The sequence below is a fragment of the Bos javanicus genome, chromosome 28 (genome assembly GCF_032452875.1).
Source record: "Bos javanicus breed banteng chromosome 28, ARS-OSU_banteng_1.0, whole genome shotgun sequence".
In the NCBI taxonomy this organism is placed as follows: Eukaryota; Metazoa; Chordata; class Mammalia; order Artiodactyla; family Bovidae; genus Bos; species Bos javanicus.
The window spans coordinates 28,247,678-28,267,621 of record NC_083895.1 but is presented as its reverse complement, the minus strand read 5'-3'; the positions used below and the strand labels follow the sequence as shown (position 1 = coordinate 28,267,621).

The window sequence follows — 19,944 nt, the reverse complement described above, 5'->3', positions numbered from 1 at the left end:
CCCACTGACTCTACTAGTTCACTTACATCTCTGCAGTTTACTTCTCCTAAACCTTTGTCTGTCATACCACTCATTCATTCCTCATAACACGCCTGTGCCCTGCGGACAGCTCTGTGGATCCCTTCCGGCCCAGCTCAAATGTACCCATCACTGCCCCCTCCAGTGGTTCCTGGCAGATGCTCTACCCCTCCCAGATAAGTCTGTCTGTCCCTCTTCTAGATGTGAGCTTCTCCATCGGGGGACAAATAATGATCCACAACACAGGACCAACTTCGGAACAAAATCACCTTCAGCAGACATCCTCGAATCCAAGTTTCCAAAATGAACCCTCTTGGGCCCTTAATGAGAGAGACCTCTCTCACAAAATGTGGCTGTGACTCAGCGGACAGCCTCGGGACTGTGAATTATGAGGTGACGAAACATCAAGGGCTCAATGAGGTTTCTCTGGGCTGGAGGAGCTAATTCAGAGTGTGGGTTCCTGCCAACCTCAAGGGACGGAAATGAACTTCTCCTGTGGGGTGGGGCAGCCTGGGGGTACAAGTGTCTTCTGGACAGATCAAAGGTACAAATATTTGGCTGGCTTAAAAGCGAAAACTGACAAAGGGCTTTAAGTAACCCGTTGGGAATAAGGTTTGCATTCAGAATGACCGTGCCCTAGCAAACACTCCTACCTTCAGACGTTTCTCTAAAAGGGCCTGTTCTACTGACCTCTCTGCCATGTTATGGAAAGCAGCAGAAAAGGAGACCGAAAGGGTTTTCATGTTCCATGACAAGAAATGTGTGCAGAACAGCAGCCCACTGCCCTCCAAAATTACGAAAATGGACACAACAGTGCAATGGCCACTTGGCGCCAACAAGCACCAGGAGGTTTCATCTGAGCGTCAAATCCTGCTAACAGGGAGGCTGGCTTTTTTTTTCTCTCTCTCTTAAGGGGCTTCCCAGTCTTCAGGACAGCAACTTGAAGAAGTTGAGCCACTCACATTTACAGTGGGAGCCTCCCAAACACCCCCACTCACAAGGCACGAGGACTCCCAGGACCAATCCCCATGGGGCAATTGATGGACCAGTCCCTTAAGCATCTGTGTTCTGAAGTCATTGTCATGGCCACCGAGTCCTGGCCTTACAGGGTTTATGACCTTGAGGAGCAATTCCCGTTTACTAACTCAGGAGAGCCTACACGGGATCGTGGCGGGGCGGGTGGGGAGCGCTGGATGGGGACTCAAGGCCCTGAACTCCCTTGGCCCTGATGGTAACCACTGTGTGACCCTGGGGGAGTCTCCCTTCCCTGAGCCTCAGTTTCCTTGTCTGTAAAGTGAGGAGGGGAGGCCCCCAAGGTCTCTTCCAGTTACAGCTGCCCACACTCAGGCCAAAGTTAGGGTGAACTCTGGCAATGAAGCTGAGCTGGAGGTGTTCGTAACATGAGGGTTATTTGTGCTGATAGGGAGCTCCTTGGAGCTGCCCGAGATGAGGCAGTCCACCAATATTACCATTGTTCTTCCTCTTGCTGCTGTTCTTGTTGTTTCTAAGGCTTTAAAGGCGGGGGAAGGCCTGCATGCTGAAGATAGAAGGCCAGGCCTGGCAGATGGCTTGGGAACTTTCCACTGCAGGGTCCAGGGAATGCGGAAATTCCCCGAGTCCTCACCAAAAGCCCACCCCTGGGCCTGGACCACACTGAGGCTGGAAGGCAGATGGGACGCAAGCGCAGCCCCCACCACACTCACCAGCCCACAGAGCAGCCCAGAAGCCACCCTCCCTCCAGCCAACCTGAAGATGCCAGGGAAGAAAAATAAAACCAGCCCCCAGACCAGCCCCCCCTGGAATGGGAGGCCGGCGCTGCTTGGAAGGAGTGGCAGTGAGCTGATGTCTGGCTTCTACTCCATATCCTACGCACATTATTAACCCAGGGCAGACAGCAAGGCACAGCCATGGGGTGACTAGAACGGCGAGGCTACAAGATCAGATGCCTTGAGGAGTGGAAAACCACCCAGGACCCAGGCCCTGGGCCACTCAGACGGAGGCCGCACTGGCCTTCTGGGAAGCAAGAGCACTAGAATGAGCACCCAGGGGTCTGGAAGCAAACCCACTGTGGAACCTGCCACAGTTTCCGTATTTATCCCAAGAGATTCACAATAATAGTAGCAAATGCTGCCACTTACTGTTCTGGGCGCTGAGGCACCACTTCTAAATGCCTGATTTCTAATCAGCAAAACTACAAGGCAGGGATGCCACTTTACAGATACAGAAACTGAGGCTCAGAGAGATCAACCCACCTGCCTGGGGTCTGTCTGGGAGAACGACTGCAAAGGTGGCTACACGATTCCTCCTATCCCTGAGCCCAGGCACGCTGCTCCTCCGTCTCGGCGGGGGTGAGAAGATGCCAACATGAGCTTCATGTTGCTTCTGAAAGCAAGACGCCCGTGTTCCCTCTCTCATCCGTCGGCTCACGCAGCATCCACTGGAGGTCTACCCTGCGGCAGGTGCTGGAGTCGTACAGACACACAGGTCACTAGGCTCAGACCCTGGCCTTCAGGAGACTAATGGGAATGTTCCAGGGGAAGAACGCAAACTGGGGCAAGGAGCAAGCTGCAGCCTGAGAAAAAATGAACAGTCCTGGGTAAGGCTGGGAGCAACGGGCTCTGCCCTCCCAGCTGAAGGCCCAGAGACCCCTCTGGGGGTGTCACACAGAAAACTGGGGTGCTCTTGACTTCCTCTCCTCTTCTGTCCCACACCCAATCCCTGAGACTGGCAGACTCAACCAATAAATCTACATCATCCAATAGCAAGGGCTGAAACCTATCAGGTACTAGGCTAAAAGAGCCCTTTGCACACATGACAACTCTTATAGAGTGACTAATGTCATCCTCACTTTACAGATGAGGAAACGGAGGCATAGAGAGGCTCAGCAATCGCCCAAGGCCACACAGCAGGAAAAAGGTAAGGCTGGGATTGCAACCAAGGCAGTCTGGTTGCAGGGGTCGTGGTCTCATCCCCTGCATGTACAGCTCACTGGCCAAAAAAAAACCAAAACATGCCATATTGCTATACTGGGCCCACACCCTGTCTTAAAATATAGAATACTTTGCTTAAAGATCTCTATTTCTGATTTCCCCTTAAAATACTTAAATGTGATACCAGACTGCCACTCCCTTCAAACAGGAGTTTGCCGCAGCCCCACCTCTCCCCTAGCGCTTGGCCCTCTTCTCTTTCTTGTGTGACGCCCTGCTCCTGAAGTCATGACCTCCCTTGTAGCATGAGCCCAGCCCCATGCTCAGCATGCAGAGAAATCAGACAGTTCTTGAGTTCTGGGAAGCGGGTGGCCAAGATGGCAGATGCCTCAGCAGAGGGAAGGGGAGAGCCCTGTGGGAGGTGTGAACAGAATGAGCAGAGGCAGGGTCTGCAAAAGGACGTGACAACCCACCAGCCCAGCTAGGGGTCTGCAGAGCAGGCACCACCACCAAGGCTGGAGGGGCACGTGGCACAAGACGACAATCTCTGCATCAGTGCAGGGCAAGATATCCCCTGCCCCTCCCATGGCTGTTGGCACAGACGTGTAGAGACAGGCAGCCCGCAGGTCAAGACGTATGGGGACAGGCATGCTGGATGGTTGGATGAGGGCATCTCTGAAACTCCAAGCCTCATACTCCACATCCCAGGACAGGCACAGACAGCAAGGCAGGGCCAGGGGCTTCCCAAGGAGCTGTCAGGAAAGCTCACTTACTCCCTAACCAGCAAGGAGCAAACCCAGGGCAAGGATGGATATTGGCACAAAGACACCGGTGAGTCGCAGGCAAACCTGCTACAATGGCATTGTGCTGGGATGCAGCTGGGAAGATTAGCATGGTCCCCAGATACGAATGTGACTTCTGCTTACCATCTTCCCATGGCTTCCTACGGCCACGGGGCAAGACTAAGCTCCACAGTGAGGCACAGCTTCTCTAAACTACATTTTCATCACTCCCTTCTTCCATGGAGAGCTGTGAAGACTTACCATTTCCTGAATCCTATGAAGACACAGGATTTCCCTCCCTATGAATGCCTACAGTTCCTACCTCTTAGCTTTAAAAGCTCTTATTGATGCTTTTATGCCTTTATACTCGGCCCAAAAGTACCCTCCACTGTGAAGCCTTCCCTGAGTTGAGTTAGTCACTCAGTTGTGCCCGACTTTGCGACCCTATGGACTGCAGCTCACAGGACTCCTCTGTCCATGGGATTTCCCTGACAAGAATACTAGAGTGGTTTGCCATTTCCTACTCCAGGGGATCTTCCCGACCCAGGGGTCAAACCCAGGTCTCAGCTCAGTTGGTAAAGAAGACTTCCCTGAGCACCATTCTTTAGTACTCACCTGCAGGACACCTACCAAGTACCTTATGCAGAACTTGTTTTATGCTGTCTACTGTGCATTATTTGTCTTCTCTTTAAATTGTGGGTTCTGGAGTATAGAGAGAAAGGGGTGTGTTTCAACCCTGCATCACCAGAGCCTAGTCAAGGACCTGGCTGGGGCAAGGGGCCCACAAATTGTTAACAGAATGCTCCACTTGGCACCTCCCAGTATCCACCTGCCCTGGAAAGTATCTCTCCAGGGGCTTTTACAGACCAGTCATTACACACTCCCATGCACTGAACAAGCACCATTTGACTCATTCCGCAGAGAAAGTTGCTGTAGCAGAGGGGAGGCAGGGCTTGGCCAACCTGGGAACCAGAGGTAGCCTAGGGCTTACGTCAGAGAGCATTGATAATCCACATACCACTGCAGTACAAGGGACTTTAACAATATTTACAGTTATTTTTCGGAGAAGGCAATGGCACCCCACTCCAGTACTCTTGCCTGGAAAATCCCATGGACGGAGGAGCCTGGTAGGCTGCAGTCCATGGGGTCGCTAAGAGTCGGACACGACTGAGCTACTTCACTTTCACTTTTCACTTTCACGCATCAGAGAAGGAAATGGCAACCCACTCCAGTGTTCTTGCCTGGAGAATCCCAGGGACAGGGGAGCCTGGTGGGCTGCCGTCTATGGGGTCGCACAGAGTCGGACACGACTGAAGCGACTTAGCAGCAGCAGCAGTTATTTCTCACCATTAATGACAACTGTAATTACTGTAGTAATTACTATAAAAACAATAAATGTTACTATTAACAATCCCCATATTTTAAGGCTGCACCATATATCAGACACTTCACTTTTTTACTTATCTTCTTTAATCCTCTGAACAACCCTATAGATGACTGTTCTCCTTGCCTCCTTGAAGATGAGGAATATCAAGCACAGAGAGATTTAGAAATCTATTTAAGGTCACACAGCTAATCTGCACTAGAGTAGAGCGACCCCACAATTTCTGCCTCCCTAATGACTAAAAATCATTTTTCCTCCTAATGACTAAAAACGCCTGTTACAGGGCTTTCCATAGGCCAAGTACTATTGATAACAGCTTTATTGAACCATAGTTCATGTACCATACAATTCACCCATTTAAAGTACAGATGTGATAGTTTTTAGTATCTGCATAAAGTTGTGCAACCACCACCAAAAGTTTAGGACATCTCATCACCTCACTGAGAAACCCTGGACCATTTAAACCGTCTATCCCCAATACACACTCCCTCCACGAGGCACTGTGATTCCATTTTAAAGACAAAAGGACCGAGGCTCAGAATGCTGCTGGGTCTTCCACATTAGGCAGGAAGCAGAGCCGACATCAGCCTCCCCTGCCCTCTCCCCACACTGCCTGCCAGGGGTCTGTCTCCTCTGTAACCCATTAAAAATGCACGTTCTATAGAGGGTGGAAAACAGAACCAGATGGTGACAAATCTTCCACGTGCGGCTGCTTCCGCGCCAGGCCCGTGACTCACAGGGGCACTGAGGGCAAAGGGAGGATGTGAGGCAGTCTGGCCCCCATCACCCCAGTGCAGAGGTGGCGAGGCTCAACCCCAGGAGGCAGAGACAGCAGTGGGGTAAGTGGCCTGCAGGAGGCTGGCAGCCTGGGTTCCAGATGGTTCACAGGGGCCCCACTCTGCTGACCCCATTCCTGCAACCCACAATCCCTCCAGGACTCAGAAAGAGGCCCCCACCCCAGGCTTTCATGTGCTTCCCAGGACTTCAGAGCCACAGTTGCTAGCAGAGGGTCTATTCTGCATCTGCCCCCAGCCAGGGGTCCTGAGATGACCCAGGACCTCCCTGCCTAGAGACCCTGAGGTTTAGGGTCACAGGAACATTGAGGGGACTGCCGCTTTTGATTGCTTCTCTTGCTCCCCAAGAGCAGCCCTGCAGAGTGGTCCAGCAGGTTGCTGTCACTGCCTGGGCCCACTCCCAATCTGGGACCCTAGTGTCTGACAGCTGCCCCCAACCCCAGAGGAAGCCCTCTACAGGTTCGACTGGGCCTCGCCACATCCCTTATTCTCCTCCCCTACACATCCTTAAGAACGCCCTGTATCAGCAGTTCTCTCTTGCTGACCAAGGGCTTGACACTTTCTTTTGTGTTTATAATGTCTGAACAGTCTTGAGCCAATGCCACCTCCTCTAGGAGTCTTCCTTGATGACCTAATCAAAACAAATGGGTCTTCCCCCTGCTGCCTCACAAGACTGCAGTCTGTCTGCTTTTATGTCTGAGTCCCATTACCCTCCAGACTCATCCAGGGCAGGGATCCTAGCTTCCTCATTCTTGAGTTCCTCCTCTGACTCCCTCCCGACTCTGACACAGTGGGTCTTCCAGCAGAGCCAGTAGGAAGTAAGCCAAAGTGCCTGCTCCTCAGTTTCAGGTATGAATTTAACCGCAGTGCACAAAAGCCACCTATGTCTGTCCCGGTGCCCATGGTGAGTGACTCTGGGATGACAGGAGAAGTGGAAGAGGTCATGTCACTGCCTCCCACTGCAGATTCCAGCTGGAAATGAGGATCAAGTCACCCATTTAGACACAGCGCTTTTACCAGAACAGCTCAAGTCCAAACGGCTGCAAGTCTGTCCACACAAAGGAGGGTTTGTTCAGACCATTTACAACTAGAAGGTCTGCCCAGCCATAAGGGCCAAGCTCAGGACTAATGTCCTTCATTTCTGCACCTGCTGCCCAGCCCAGACCTGGTAAGAACAGATCCCAGGCCCCGCCAGGAAGGGGCAGTCAACTATAGACTTACAGCAGTCTTGCTTCAAGCTTCTCCAGCAACGCCTGCCCTGTGTCACAAAGTACCAATGCCAGAGGTGGAAGGGCTCTGAGCTTATCCAGTCCAGGCTCCAGGATACACCCAGGAGGCAAGGGAGGCCCAGAGCACAGTAGCTTGCCTGGGATCACACAGTCACGTCTCCCAACACGTGGCCCAGACTCTTCTCAGATGACAGGTGGCCACATCGCTGCCCTGGGCCCCCTCTCCCTTCCTGTGCTTCCTTCAAGGTCAGAGCAGGGCCCACCTGCCCAGTGTGTCTTCTAGGATCCCCTTCCTGGCCCCACCGGCACGCTGGCAAGCTCTTTCCTCTGCCCAGAACGCCCTCCTCACCCACTGGCCCTAACAAACTTCTATTCATCCTTCAAGGCCCAGTTCAAATATCATCTTTGCTAAAACAACAATAATAATCGCATCTCCTCCCCATGACTCAGTTTCCCCACCTACGTAATGGATGAGCTTAACGGCGCACATGACGTATGTGTGCTGCACCTGGGCTGCGGCTGTGGCTGGTGACCGTCACTGTTCTTATTTGTGTCTCTTGCACTTTCTTCAGTCTCCCTGTGGAGCCTGCCTGTGGCCAGCTCTCATTACGTATTTTTCCAGAATGAATGACTGTATTTAGTATTTAAGATATGGGGTTAAAATCCAGAGGGCACATAAAGATGCAGAGTTAAATCTGATCATCAGAAGGGCTGCACTGTGGACTCTGAACCCCAAGGTGACTCAGCTGGGTGAGCGTGAAGAACATCTGATCTCACGGGACACAGGGCAGTTTTCTGGAAGGGACTGGAAGTGAGGAAATCCCTGCCTGGGCAGCGGGCCTCTGTGCTGCACCGTGATCCCTGCCAGGGAACTGGTCGGGGAGATTCCCAAGAGCTGGACTTAGGGACTGGTCTCTGGGGACAGCTGAGGGCACAGGCAGGGGCCCAGCCCATGATGTCCACTTCTTCCTCCCACCAAAGGCAAGGGGACCAGGCAAGCCACTCCTGGAGCCTCAGTTCTACTGCGGAACAGGCTTCCAGAAGCCTATCTGTGGATAGCCTCCAACACCGGATCCAACTTCTGCAAATGTCACACAGAATAGATTTCCATCTGCCCGCAAGCAGCGAGGGCAGCCCCTCCTTGGACAAATGAGAGGAATAAGCCCAGAGAGGGGGAGTGGCCTGCCCAGGTCACACACAGCCAATGAGAACATTTACTCAGAGGCCACCACAAGTCATCAATGTCAGCTAAGCATCCAGTGCCCACTTGTCAACGCCTGCTGAGCTGCTTCAATGACAGGGTTTCCAGAGTGCAAAGAGGGTGGGTAGCTATCTATTACTGGCAACGATCACCACTCACGCCTTTGTTCAGATCCCCATAGACATTAATGGAGGTGGTCAAGGAGACCATCTCTGTCACCAAACAGCTTACAGCCCATGTGACTGATGACTTCAGGTAACCTTGTCCTTCAGCCCAAGCCACCAACATGCCCTGGTGCATTCTGTCTATAAAGACACTGCGTCTCTGGGTGACTTCCCATGTCACTCTGGATTTTCAACCAAAACCGGTGGCCACAGCACAGTGCTAGCCAAGGCTGACTGAGGGCTCCTGCTGAGGAGAGTCCCTGGACTGCTGAGCCAGGGCGGGCTGGCAGCCAAGGCTCACCCTGGCGGCAGGACAAGGTCTCAGCCTCCTCACAGCTGGCCTTCCCGTCTGGGTTCCTCCAAGTCTGCTCCACAGAACCCTCATGTTCCAGGTGATTCTGGTATACACTCCACTCTAAGAAACAACCACTGCCTAGACCCTGCCTTTCAGTGGGGCTCTGGTGTTTCCAATGGGCAAAAATTGATTCTTTGGGAAGCAAAAAAATTCACTCATTTTATACATAAAACATAGATATACAGAGTTGAAAGACATATTCAATATAGTTATGGTATTAGGGTTTCATCGGGGAGCAATTAGAGGAAACGTATCCAAAAAGCTCCTCCGGGGGATGATAATGAAAAAAAAGATTGAGAAACACTGATCTAGACAAAGGAGCCATGACATTGAGCAGGAAGACACTTCTTAAGAATGGGAAAATGGTAAGAAGTGCTCCTAGCCCTGCCAGTGAGGAAAGAAGCCCCCTTACAATTGAACCATCTGATTCATCCCTTTCTTAAAGCCGAAAGGCAGAGGCACGGGCCGGTCCTTTCGTGGACATATCAGCCTGTGCTTGGTAAAGCAGAGACCATGAAAACAGCACCCATCCAGGCCCTGCGGCTGCCATGGAGGCTCATGAGGGCCTGACACAGCAGACGGAGCAGCGAGGGGAATGGGATCCGGCAGCGGTTGAGTGTGAGGAGGACAGAAGCCACCTGTGGCTTTCTGGTTTGCAACATGGAACCAACTAGCAGGAGGTTCCCTGTGCCTGGGAGGACGGAGTCCTAAGAAAGGGAACTCAGAGCAGAGAGCCACAGAAGAGCAGGCTGGCTTCAGGGCCAGAGACAGTGGGGCATGAGAAAGGACACAATAGTAAAGAGAATAACAGCAGCTGATACCGGCAGCCTTGACCATGTGCCAAGCAGGTGCCATCCACTGGCCATGCTGCCTGGTGAGGTCGGTCATATTGTCATCACCAGCACATCAGGTCCGGGAGGGCAGGGGCCATGTCTGTCTTAGGCGGTGCCATATCCGCCAGGCTGGACGGGAGCACGTACAGTAAATACGTGCAGATTAAACACTGCTCCACACGTGAGGGAAAGGACCACCAGAGGGCAAGTGACATATCCAAAGCGTTGTGGCTCAGGAGCGGCGCAGCCAGGACCCAGCCCCAGCAAAGCCCACCTGCCTCACACCTGCATGCATGCATACTCAGATCCCTGACAGTGAGCTGTGGTCCCGGTGCGTCAGTAGATGGTGGGGGATCAAGAGGATAAGGTACCATCCTATCTTGGCCACTTTAAAGCCGACAGAGTGTGAACCTTGTGGCCAGTGGGGCATGTGGGGTTCTCTCTGGAAAGCAGCGCAGCCCCCGACTTGGCCCTGACTTCAGGCCATGCCCACAGGAATCCCAAACACATGGGAGCCAAGGAGAAAACCACATTGGTCTGGCTCACGGGCAGAGCGGGGGACGGTGGGAAGTGAGGGAGAGGATGGGGGAGTGGAGCTTGATGAGAGGCTTGTCCCTTACCAATCCATCGCAGTTGCTGATGGCGACAGCTGCCCCTGGCATGCCCGTGACACCCCCGGTGTAGACACACTCTCTCTGCAAGGGCTGCCGGAACAGCTCCTGAAAATCCTCCTGCCACTCCACCGAGGCTCCGGGCACAACCAGTCGGCGGTTGGGCCGCAGGTGTAAGTGCAGTTCCTCCCCAAACACAGTGACGTTGAAGTACAGGGAGGAGCGCCCCATCCTGCCAGGCTGCAGGGTCACGCCTTCAGGGCGCAGTGGGCTTCGAGCCACCCGCAGGCGACCGGAGTGTGACAGTGGTGAGGGCGGCCCATCCCCCTTCACATTCCCTGTGGAGGCTGCCGCTGGTCCGGACACCACATGCGAGAGGAAGCGTCCCTGAGAATCTGTGCTGCAGGGCACTGTCACGCCATAGTCACTGAGTTTTCTTGAGAAGCGCAGCTCTGTTGGAAATAAAGAAAGAGTTACCGGGTGGCTCAGCAGGTAAAGAATCAACCTGCAATGCAGAAGACACAGGAGATGCAGGTTCAGTTCCTTGGTCAGGAAGATCCCCTGGAGAAGGGAATGGCTACCCACTCCAGTATTCTTGCCTGAAAAATCCCATGGACAGAGGAGCCTGGCAGGCACAGTCCATAGGGTTGCAAAGCTGGAAACCCCACGGGACAGGAAAGGATCTGCAACCTTGACTGCACTTTGGAGGGACCCCCTTAGTCCAAATTCATCCATTTCTCACCCAGTGCTCCCTCAGCTCTTGGATCTCTGCACTCAGATGATCGGTGTTCAAGTTCATAAACTGCTAGACACAAATTGCTCGCAATAATCCCAGATCTTTGTTACACTTAGCAGAGGAAAATAAATGATGCCAAACAGAATCCTGTCACTGTAGCAACAAACCTTCCAACTTTGGGCACTACAAAGGAAATTCCCCGAAAGCCCCTGGGCAAAGAGAGGGGTGGCCGGGTGTGCCCAAACTCCCCAGGGAACTGAAGTCACCAGCCCAGCCTGGGGTAGGGCCCTCCTCGCTGAGCTCCTGGAACACAGTTGGCAAAACAAACACACCTAGAAACTCAGGGCATCCTGGGCACGCGTCAGGGAGAAAAGAGGAGCTGGAGAGGGAAGGGAAGGAATACAGGTTCTACGTTTTTCCAAGTTTAGAAAGGAAACTTTTTTAAGCAGCACAGTGGCTGCCGAAATTTCAACATGGCCCAGCCCCAAGCTGGGTAAATATAGATCTTCAAAAATAAAAGGAGACGCACGGGTGACCTGCCCACTCGGACTGAATTAAGTGTGAGGTCATGGCCCCATGCTCCAGGCTACATGCCAGCGGCCCGTCCTTACACAGCTCTCGCTAAGCCCAGCCAGGCCGGGCAGGAATGACAGCTCCCTGGCTTCCAGGCCGAGTGATTCATGGATAGGAGCTTGGGAGGAATTTTCATTTCCACACGGCTCTATCTCTTGCCTCCCAGCCCCCTTCACGGCACTGATAAAAACCTAGAAAATGATATGTCCTGAAAATCCCTCGTGCCCAAGGCAGTTAAGAGGAGGGGGGGACAACAAACTCTCTCCTCTGGTTCTATCCAGCCCAGCAGAAGACCCTCAAGACTTCAGCCAAAGGGATCCTGTTTCCTACATGAACAGAGCTCAGACAAGCAGGCACTCTGCCGTGGAAAGACCAGAGCCCCCTCCCCATGCTCAGAGACACCAGAAGGGCACCCCATACTGCACGGGTAACGGTGGAGTGTGTCTGGTGTCTATGAGAGGGTGTCTGCAAGGCACAGGGTGACAGTACTGGGGGAGAGATACATGTGTGTTTGTGCAGGAGTGTGAGTGCCTGGTGTTCACTTGACACACACCTACACACACTTATCTGTACACATATGCATACAAGCTGGAGTCAGAGAAGGCAGTGAAAGAGGAGAGAGAGGAGAGTGAGAAACACTGAGACAAAGAGACAGATACACAGCCCCTCAGAAAAGGCTTCTATCCCCCAGTCCTCTCCTGGGGACTCTTCGGAGTCTCGCACTAGAAAAGGAGAGAGATCCCCGACAGCTTCGGTGGCACTGGGGAGAAGAAAAGAGAGCACAGCCAGAGTGTGCGCACAGCCTCCCCCCACTTCAACGCTGCGGGGCACCTCGGGCACCTCGGGCCATACCGACCCTCGTGCATACCGAACCAGTGCGCCCCCGAGCACCCAACCCGCACGCACCTTCAGTCCCGCTGCCCGCGGCGGCGCAGAGCGCACAGTGCAAGAGCAACAGGCAGGACAGCCGTGCGCAGACAGGAGCCATGTGGCTGTGGGCCGGACGGGCGCCGAGCCCCAAGCTCTGGGCTGCAAGCGAGGCTGGGGCGCGATCCGGGCTCCGGCCGGCCTCCGCCTCCTCCGCCGCCGCCGACTCCCGCCTCGCAGCCTCCTGCCGCCCGATCCCGGGCCCCTGCGCGGCGCCGCCGCCTGGACCGCTGGCTCCGGGCGCTCGAGGCTGCCGGCGGGAGAGCGGAGCGACCGACGCGCCAGCGTCCCCAGTGCCAACTGCCGGCGGGTCGGTCCGCCAGCGCCTCGACGCTCCGGGACGCTCCGGGAGCCAGGCGAGGGGAGTACGGGGCGGGCCGGGGGTGGGCACACTGGCGGGGCGGGGCCGGGCGCGGGTCGGAGCAGGGGGCGCAGAGCGCCCGTGGGCGGGGCACAGGGCGCGGATCGGAAGTGCCACGCGGAGCCAGAGCTGGGGCTCCGGGCGCCCTGGGAGACTGTCCCCTCAGCCTCTTTGGCTCCCCCGGAGTGACGGCCCTTACTTTCCTAGGCTCCTCCGCTCCGCTTTACTTGCCGGTCCCCCTTACTTTCCTTGTTTCCAGAGCCACTGGGCCGATGGGATGCCCACTGCCTTTGGATGGGAGATAGTGAACACCCCACCCCCGACCCGAGAGGGTCTCCTTTCTCTCCTAATGGTCTTGATGCCCCCAGTATTCTTCCACCCTTTGAATCTATCCATTTTGGAGTCTAGTCACCTGCCCCCAAGTACAGTGACTGATCTGTGTCCTAGTCCAGAGCAGGGCTGAGCAAGGTGGGCAGAGAGCCCTGCCTTTACAGTCAAACAGCCCTGATTGAAATCCTAGCTCTGCACCTCAGCTTCCTCATCTGTGAAATGGGTGTTAATTATAGCACATAGGTTTCAGTAAATGAAAACCATCCTCTGCTTCCAAACTTACCACCCATGTACCCGCCAAACAGCCTTCCGTGGGAAAAAAATGAGTCTAAGAGATGAGAATGGGTGCTGGTTTTGCAATGTTGCTGAGACCAGTTCAGTAGTCAGGCAAAAAGCCCAACTCCTGCTTTCTTTCCTGCTCTACTCTATAAATGTGCTCCTAACAATTTGTAAATGCACTGTAAACCCGGAGATGGGAATTGGAGAAAGCAGTTTTGGTTTTTGTTTTGTTTTGTTTTTAAGAATTGCCAAATAAAAAAACCTTTCTGTAAAGTATATAAAGACCCCTAATCTTTCTGCTTCTGAGCTCAGACATTTTGTTATAGGGCTTTCTTAAAGGGAGGCCAATGTGTGGATGGAAATTCTCTGACCTGACTTCTCTTGGGAATTTCTGGGTCCCCTGAAAGAGGACTTGGGTTCCTGCTGTTTTCTCCCCATATGCGGTCTCCTAATCTATACCCTCCCTGGGCTCTGAATATGTTCCTGCTTTGTGGGCAGAGAACTAGAAAACCCATCCTTACAGCTCCAGGACCTGACTCAGGGCCTCCTGGGAGGTAGCACTCATGGAATGGATGAAATGACATCAGGATTTTGGAGGGCCAGTACATTTATGAAGCGGGTTCAGAGAGCTGAAATGACATGTCTCAGGTCACACAGCTCATTTGCAGCTGAGCTGGCATTAGAACCCAGAATCTAGTGCTGAGTGGGAGAGAGAGACAAGGGTAGGGGTCAGAAGACTCTTCTGGGCTAGACTCTGCCCAACACAGAGTGACCAAGGGCGAGTCATTTTTCTCTGTATTGCACGACCTCATCTGTCAAAGGTGAGGCCAAAGAGTGAAGGCACTGGGAGCCACAGATGTAAACTCTGAAGTCCCGTGGAAACGCAAAGTGTGCTCTATTCCACGCAACATCCGAGCATCCAGTTATTGGGAATGGCATTACCAAACCGATCTATATTAAGTCTGGGAAGAATAGAGTTCTCTTTCTCTTCTTTCTGGTTCTTTAAGATCTGTGAAGTCAAGGGCCAGAGTGTGGTTTTGTGTGTGAGGGCTGATGAAGCAAGAGTGTGAGGGGGACCCGTATGTTAATGGGAACTTGCCTGGAAAATCCCCTGGAAGGAGGAGCCTGGTAGGCTGCAGTCCGTGGGGTCACTAAGAGTCAGACATGACTGAGTGACTTCACTTCCACTTTTCACTTTCATGCATTGGAGAAGGAAATGGCAACCCACTCCAGTGTTCTTGCCTGGAGAATCCCAGGGACGGGGGAGCCTGGTGGGCTGCCATCTACGGGGTCGCACAGAGTCGGACACGACTGAAGCGACTTAGCAGCAGCAGCAGGAGCAGGAGAGGCAGTGAATTGTCTCCATTCTGGCCTTCCACGAACTCAGCAGGGGAGCTCAGGATAAAATGGCCTGCCTCCCTTCTCGGGGGCTCAGTTTTCCCAGCTGCAGAGTGGGGGGCCCTGTGGTGACAGAAGGGAAAATTCATAGTATGGATAGATTGATAATTTTCTCCCTCTTTGGGGCCATCCCAGAGAAGCTTGCCTAGAAACCTCAGGGGCCCAGGTCTCCTCCCTAGACTCCACCCCCTACTTCCTGCCTTAGACTTGGTTAAGTCAAGAGGGACCCCAGCAGCCTGACTCATGAACTGTGAGCTGGGGCCTTCCCTGGAGCCAGTCTTGGCAAGCAGAGAGCAAAACCTCACCCTGGCTCTCTACCCCAACCCCCTTCCCTGGGGCTACAGTGGTTGCTTGTGTTGGCAAACAATGTTATGTCCAAGCTCTTTTCTAGTCAGGAAGCCTTTGTTGGGAAGAGGGGACATGGGAGCAGAGTGCAGAGTCTGGGCCAGAAGGTGGGGGAAATGGCTGGGTGACCGGCCCTGTTTCTGGAGAAGATCAGAGCCAGAGCAAAGCAATCTACAGGCATCTGCTGGCACCCCCCAAGGAAGGCAAGTTCTGGGTCCCCAGCCTCTCACCTGAGATCCTACACGGGTGGGAAAATGACTTGGATGTTTCTCGTGCTCAGGGCCCTCCGACACTTGCTCAACACTCTTCCCATCCAGGGCCCTTGTAGGGAAAGAGGAGATGCAAACAGCTTGCACTGCACAGTCAGCAACCCCCTGGAAGACGTGACAGGTGTGTGAGAAAGCCTGACAACCAGGGGAGACGGGGATGGTGAAGCGGCCTGTGGATGAAGGAGCAGGGCCACCTGTGAGCACCCCCTGGGGAGGAAGGCAGCCTGTTCTCCGAGCACAGACGAAACCCCAGAGCCTTGAGCTGGAGATGCCCAGAGACAGTCTCCAAGCCAGTGCCCCACCCTCTATTTCACAGGTGCCCTCTAGAGAGGAGGGGGGAACCTGCCTCTACTCACCCAGCGAGAGCAAGAATGGACCCCTGGCTTCAGAACCCAGGCCAAAGCACAGCCTCTCTCCTCCAGGCACTGGTTCTTTCCCTCCCCTGCTCCACCTTCCAAAGGGAAGAGGAAGTGGTCTGCAGTTGAGACAAAAAAATCTCCCCTCACAGGGGAAGTCACAGATGCCCCCTAAAACAGTAAGAGTCTCAGCCTGAGACAGGTCTCTGCAGCAAGAAGCCAGGAAGCCCCTGGGAGTGGGGAGAGGGGACATGAGCAAAACACAGCAGGGTGCAGTGTTGTCCCAGTTCAGGGGCACAGCAGGTGGCTGTCGACTGTTGAGTGCCAGCTGCTGTGCTTCAGATGTTACCCTGAAACACACACAGAGCATCCCTTTCTTATAACTCCTGGTGTGACCAGTGACCCACCAGGCTCTGACACACTCAGGCGAGGAGAGAGGGAATCCTGCCCTAGTTCAGTGAGAGCCACCACCATGCACCCAGTTAGGAAGCCCAACAGCCAGGCCACCCTAGTCACCAACTCGACTCCAAGCCCTATGGAATCTACTCCAAAGGACCCCCAAATGCAGCTACTTCCATCTCAAATGTGCCCCCCAACCCCAGTAGGTCACTAGCAACCCTACAGTGGCCACTGCTGTAAGTTCTTCCTAACAGATCCTTCTCCCCCCAGCTCTGCCCCCTGAAACCTCTACTCCAACTGCATCTGAGGACATATTTAAAACTCACCATAGGTCATGTAACTGCCTCTGCTATAAACCTCCAGAGGTTCTCTTACTCTGGGGATGAAGACTAGACACCCTAACACAGCCTCCGAGGCTCTCTTTGCACAGGGTGGTCCTGCTGACCCTCCTGCCTCTATGTCTCCCCTAAGTTCAGATAGAAATGATGGTTGCACAATTCCATGCATATAATAAAGACGCTGAACTGTACACTTTGGAAGAATTAATTTTATGGCATGTGAATTATATCTCAAAATCTGTTTTAAAAAAGAAAGGAAATTTGGAGAGTTTAGTATTTCTCAGAGTAATCATTCCAGGGGGAACCCCGAGACATACACGTTCACAGCCCTCCAGCCTAGCTCCAGGTACGCACCGTGCTCGTCTCGCCTCAGGGCCTTTGCACAGGCTGTCTCCTCTGTCCTGGATGCTCTATCCTGCCTCTGCCCAGACAATCCCTGTCATCACTGTCTGAAGCCTGTCCTGCCCTCCCAACTCCCAACAGCACTTCTCACTGTTAAGTTTTACCTATTTTGTGTGATTCACAGATAACATCTGCTTCCTCCCTAGTTTATGAGTTCCACAGGGAGCAGGGAGCTCGCCTGGATTTTTTTCCATCTTGCATCCTCAGTGCCTGTCCGGTGTTTGGCACCTAATGGACCCTCAATAAATATTAAATAATCAAATGAAGGGGAGCTGGAGAAGGAACAGTTCATAGAAAATTTGGGGAGTATATAAAAACTGGCTAGAATAGATAAATCTGTGTAGAGATACTAAGTAGGTTATCTGCTGCCAGGGGTTGGGGAGGAAAAGAATAGAGAGTGACTGCTAATGGCTATTTGGGACTTCCATCTAAATTCAGATAGAAATGATGGTTGCACAATTCCATGAATATAATAAAAACACCGAATTGTACACTTTGGAAGAAGGAATTTTATGATGTGTGAATTATATCTCAATAAAGCTGTTTTAAAAAAGAAAGAAAGAAAATTTGGAGAGTTTAGTATTTCCCAGAATAATCATTCCGGGGGAAACCTGACACATATACTTGCAAGTTCTGATTCTACCATCAACACGAAGGTCACTAGGCTGCAGGAAGAGATGGGAGAGAAGAGTTGCCTTTGTGTCTCCCCCAAGCCTTGAAAGCATATTAAAAATAACAAAGTAGTCATCACAGCTGCCACTTACTGACCAGGCACTTTGCATACTAGCCTCCATGGTCACAACTGCCCTGGAGTCTATATCCTCAACCCCCTTGAAAACTATAACACATACAGAAAATGGCCATCTTCTCATTTTATAAAGCACTAAACTGAGGCCCAGGGAGCAAACATGATCTTTTCAAGTCACACAGCGAGATGACTCAGAAGCAAAATAACACCCCAAGATTCCTGGTTCCTGGTCAGATGATTTTAGAGCATCACCACTCTAGGCTCCTCCCACCCTGGATGAGCCTTCTCTGGCCATTTATCATTGGTTCCCACCTCAGCCCAAAGTGACGACAAACAAAAGTTTGACTGTCTTCTTCCTGACACCTGAGATCCACTGTCCTGCCAAGAAGTTCTAGGCCAGTGATTCTCAAATCAGGGTTCCCCAGAGCAACAGAAAAGGCATCACTTCAGAGTCCATCATCAATGCAGATTCTCAGGCCCTGGACCTGTTCAATCAGAAGCTCAGAAGGTGGGCCCAGATGATCTGTGTTTTAACAAGTCCTTCAGGGGATTCTGATGATCCTAGTTAAGAATCACTGTTGAGGGGATTCCCTGATGCTTCAGTAGCTAAGATGCCACACTCCCAATGCAGGGAACCCTGGTTCAACCCCAGGTCAGGGAACTAGATCCCACATGCCACAACTAAGACTTCAAATGCTACAGCTAAAAGATCTTGCGTGCTGCAACTAAGACACGCCACTGCCCAATACATACATATATATACATACTATATATACATACACACACATGAGTACACATGAGAAGACTCTTGAGAGGCCCCTAGACAGCAAGGAGATGCAGCCAGTCAATCCAAAAGGAAATCAGTCCTGAATATTCATTGGAAGGACTGCTGCTGAAGCTGAAGCTCCAATACTTTAGCCACCCGATGCAAACAGCCATCTCATTGGAAAAGACCCTGATGATGGTAAAGATTGAAGGCAAGAGAGGAGGGCGACAGAGGATGAGATGGTTGGATGACATCACCGACTCAATGGACATGAACTTGGACAAATGTGGGGAGATGGTGAGGGACTGGGAAGCCTGGCACGCTGCATCCATGGTATCTCAAAGGGTTGCTACAGTCTGTGGAATCACAAAGAGCTGGACACAACTGAGTGACTGAACAACAAGATATATGTGTGTGTGTATGTGTGCATGCACACATGCATGTGCACACGTGTGTGCTTAGCCGCTCAGTCATGTCTGACTCTTTGCAACCCCATAGACTGTAGCCCGCCAGGTTCCTCTGTCCATGGGGATTCTTCAGGCAAGAATACTGGAGTGAGTAACCTATCCCTTCTCCAGGGGATCTTCCCAACCCAGGGATCAAACCGGTGTCTCCTGCATTGCAGGCAGATTCTTTACCAGCTGAGCTACCAAGGAAGCCTATAGTCACTGTTGTAAGCAAAGCCTTGAAAATCAGGGCCAAATTGGGACTGAAAACAGACTCACTAAGGATTTGGGACCTTATATAAGGTTATAAGGTTCCTTATAGAAGGACCTTATATAAGGTTCCTTATAGAAGGCTGCCCCCCTTACCTCCCATCCCATCTCCAAAGCCTGGGCTTGAGTTATGTGACCTGAGTCCTGGGCAGAGCTCCGGGGCATCCAGAGGAACCAGACACCATGCCTTTGGCCCTTCCCACATCACCTTCTCCTTTTATCCCCCAGATTCCCTCTGCACATTTTTTGGCATATGTCTAATGACCATATCTAGGAGACCCGGATGGGTTAAGTTAACCACACTGACTTGTCATACATTACAGAGCAGCTGATACCCTTGAGACCAGCTGAACCGTGAGATCAGTTAGAAACAATGCTGTTTGTGCCCTGTATGTGGACGTTGTGTGGTTGTGGTTACTGTGTGTTGAGGGTTCACAGAGAAGAGCTCTCTCTGTCTTTGTAGGGAAGGATGCCAGAAAGACCAGCTGTCCTTCAGTAACTCTGCTTCTGCCGTTTCCGCTCCCAAAACTGGCAGTCTATGATTGAAATATTAGCATCCCATCCTTCTAGCCAAAGCCCAGTGCAGCCTAACATTGGCCTTTTGGCGTTCAAGAGAGGTAGGTCACAAGCAGGGACTGCTTCCATTTCCTGGAGCCACTTGGATCTGCTAGAAGGACTCAGAGTCTTGGCAAGGACCCACTTC

The 19,944-nt window shown here is 52.5% G+C and overlaps 1 protein-coding gene and 1 long non-coding RNA gene across 3 annotated transcripts in view; both read right to left on the bottom strand.

The window, feature by feature from the left end:
- ADAMTS14 (ADAM metallopeptidase with thrombospondin type 1 motif 14) overlaps positions 1-13,972 on the bottom strand; it is a 95,118-nt gene extending 81,146 nt beyond the window's left edge. For both annotated transcript variants that reach the window (XM_061405239.1, XM_061405240.1), the window contains exons 1-2: positions 12,514-13,972; positions 10,308-10,750 (exon numbers count right to left, since the gene is read on the bottom strand). In XM_061405239.1, the coding sequence (XP_061261223.1) occupies positions 10,308-10,750; positions 12,514-12,595 (525 nt within the window). In that variant the 5' untranslated portion in view covers positions 12,596-13,972. The remainder of the gene's footprint in view (positions 1-10,307; positions 10,751-12,513) is intronic.
- A 675-nt stretch (positions 13,973-14,647) lies between these two features.
- On the bottom strand, positions 14,648-19,538 carry LOC133240443 (uncharacterized). Its single transcript, XR_009734223.1, has 3 exons — positions 19,338-19,538; positions 15,478-15,621; positions 14,648-14,965 (listed from the first exon to the last, which is right to left on the bottom strand). It is a non-coding gene; the product is annotated as an uncharacterized LOC133240443 (long non-coding RNA).
- Positions 19,539-19,944: the final 406 nt, after the last annotated feature.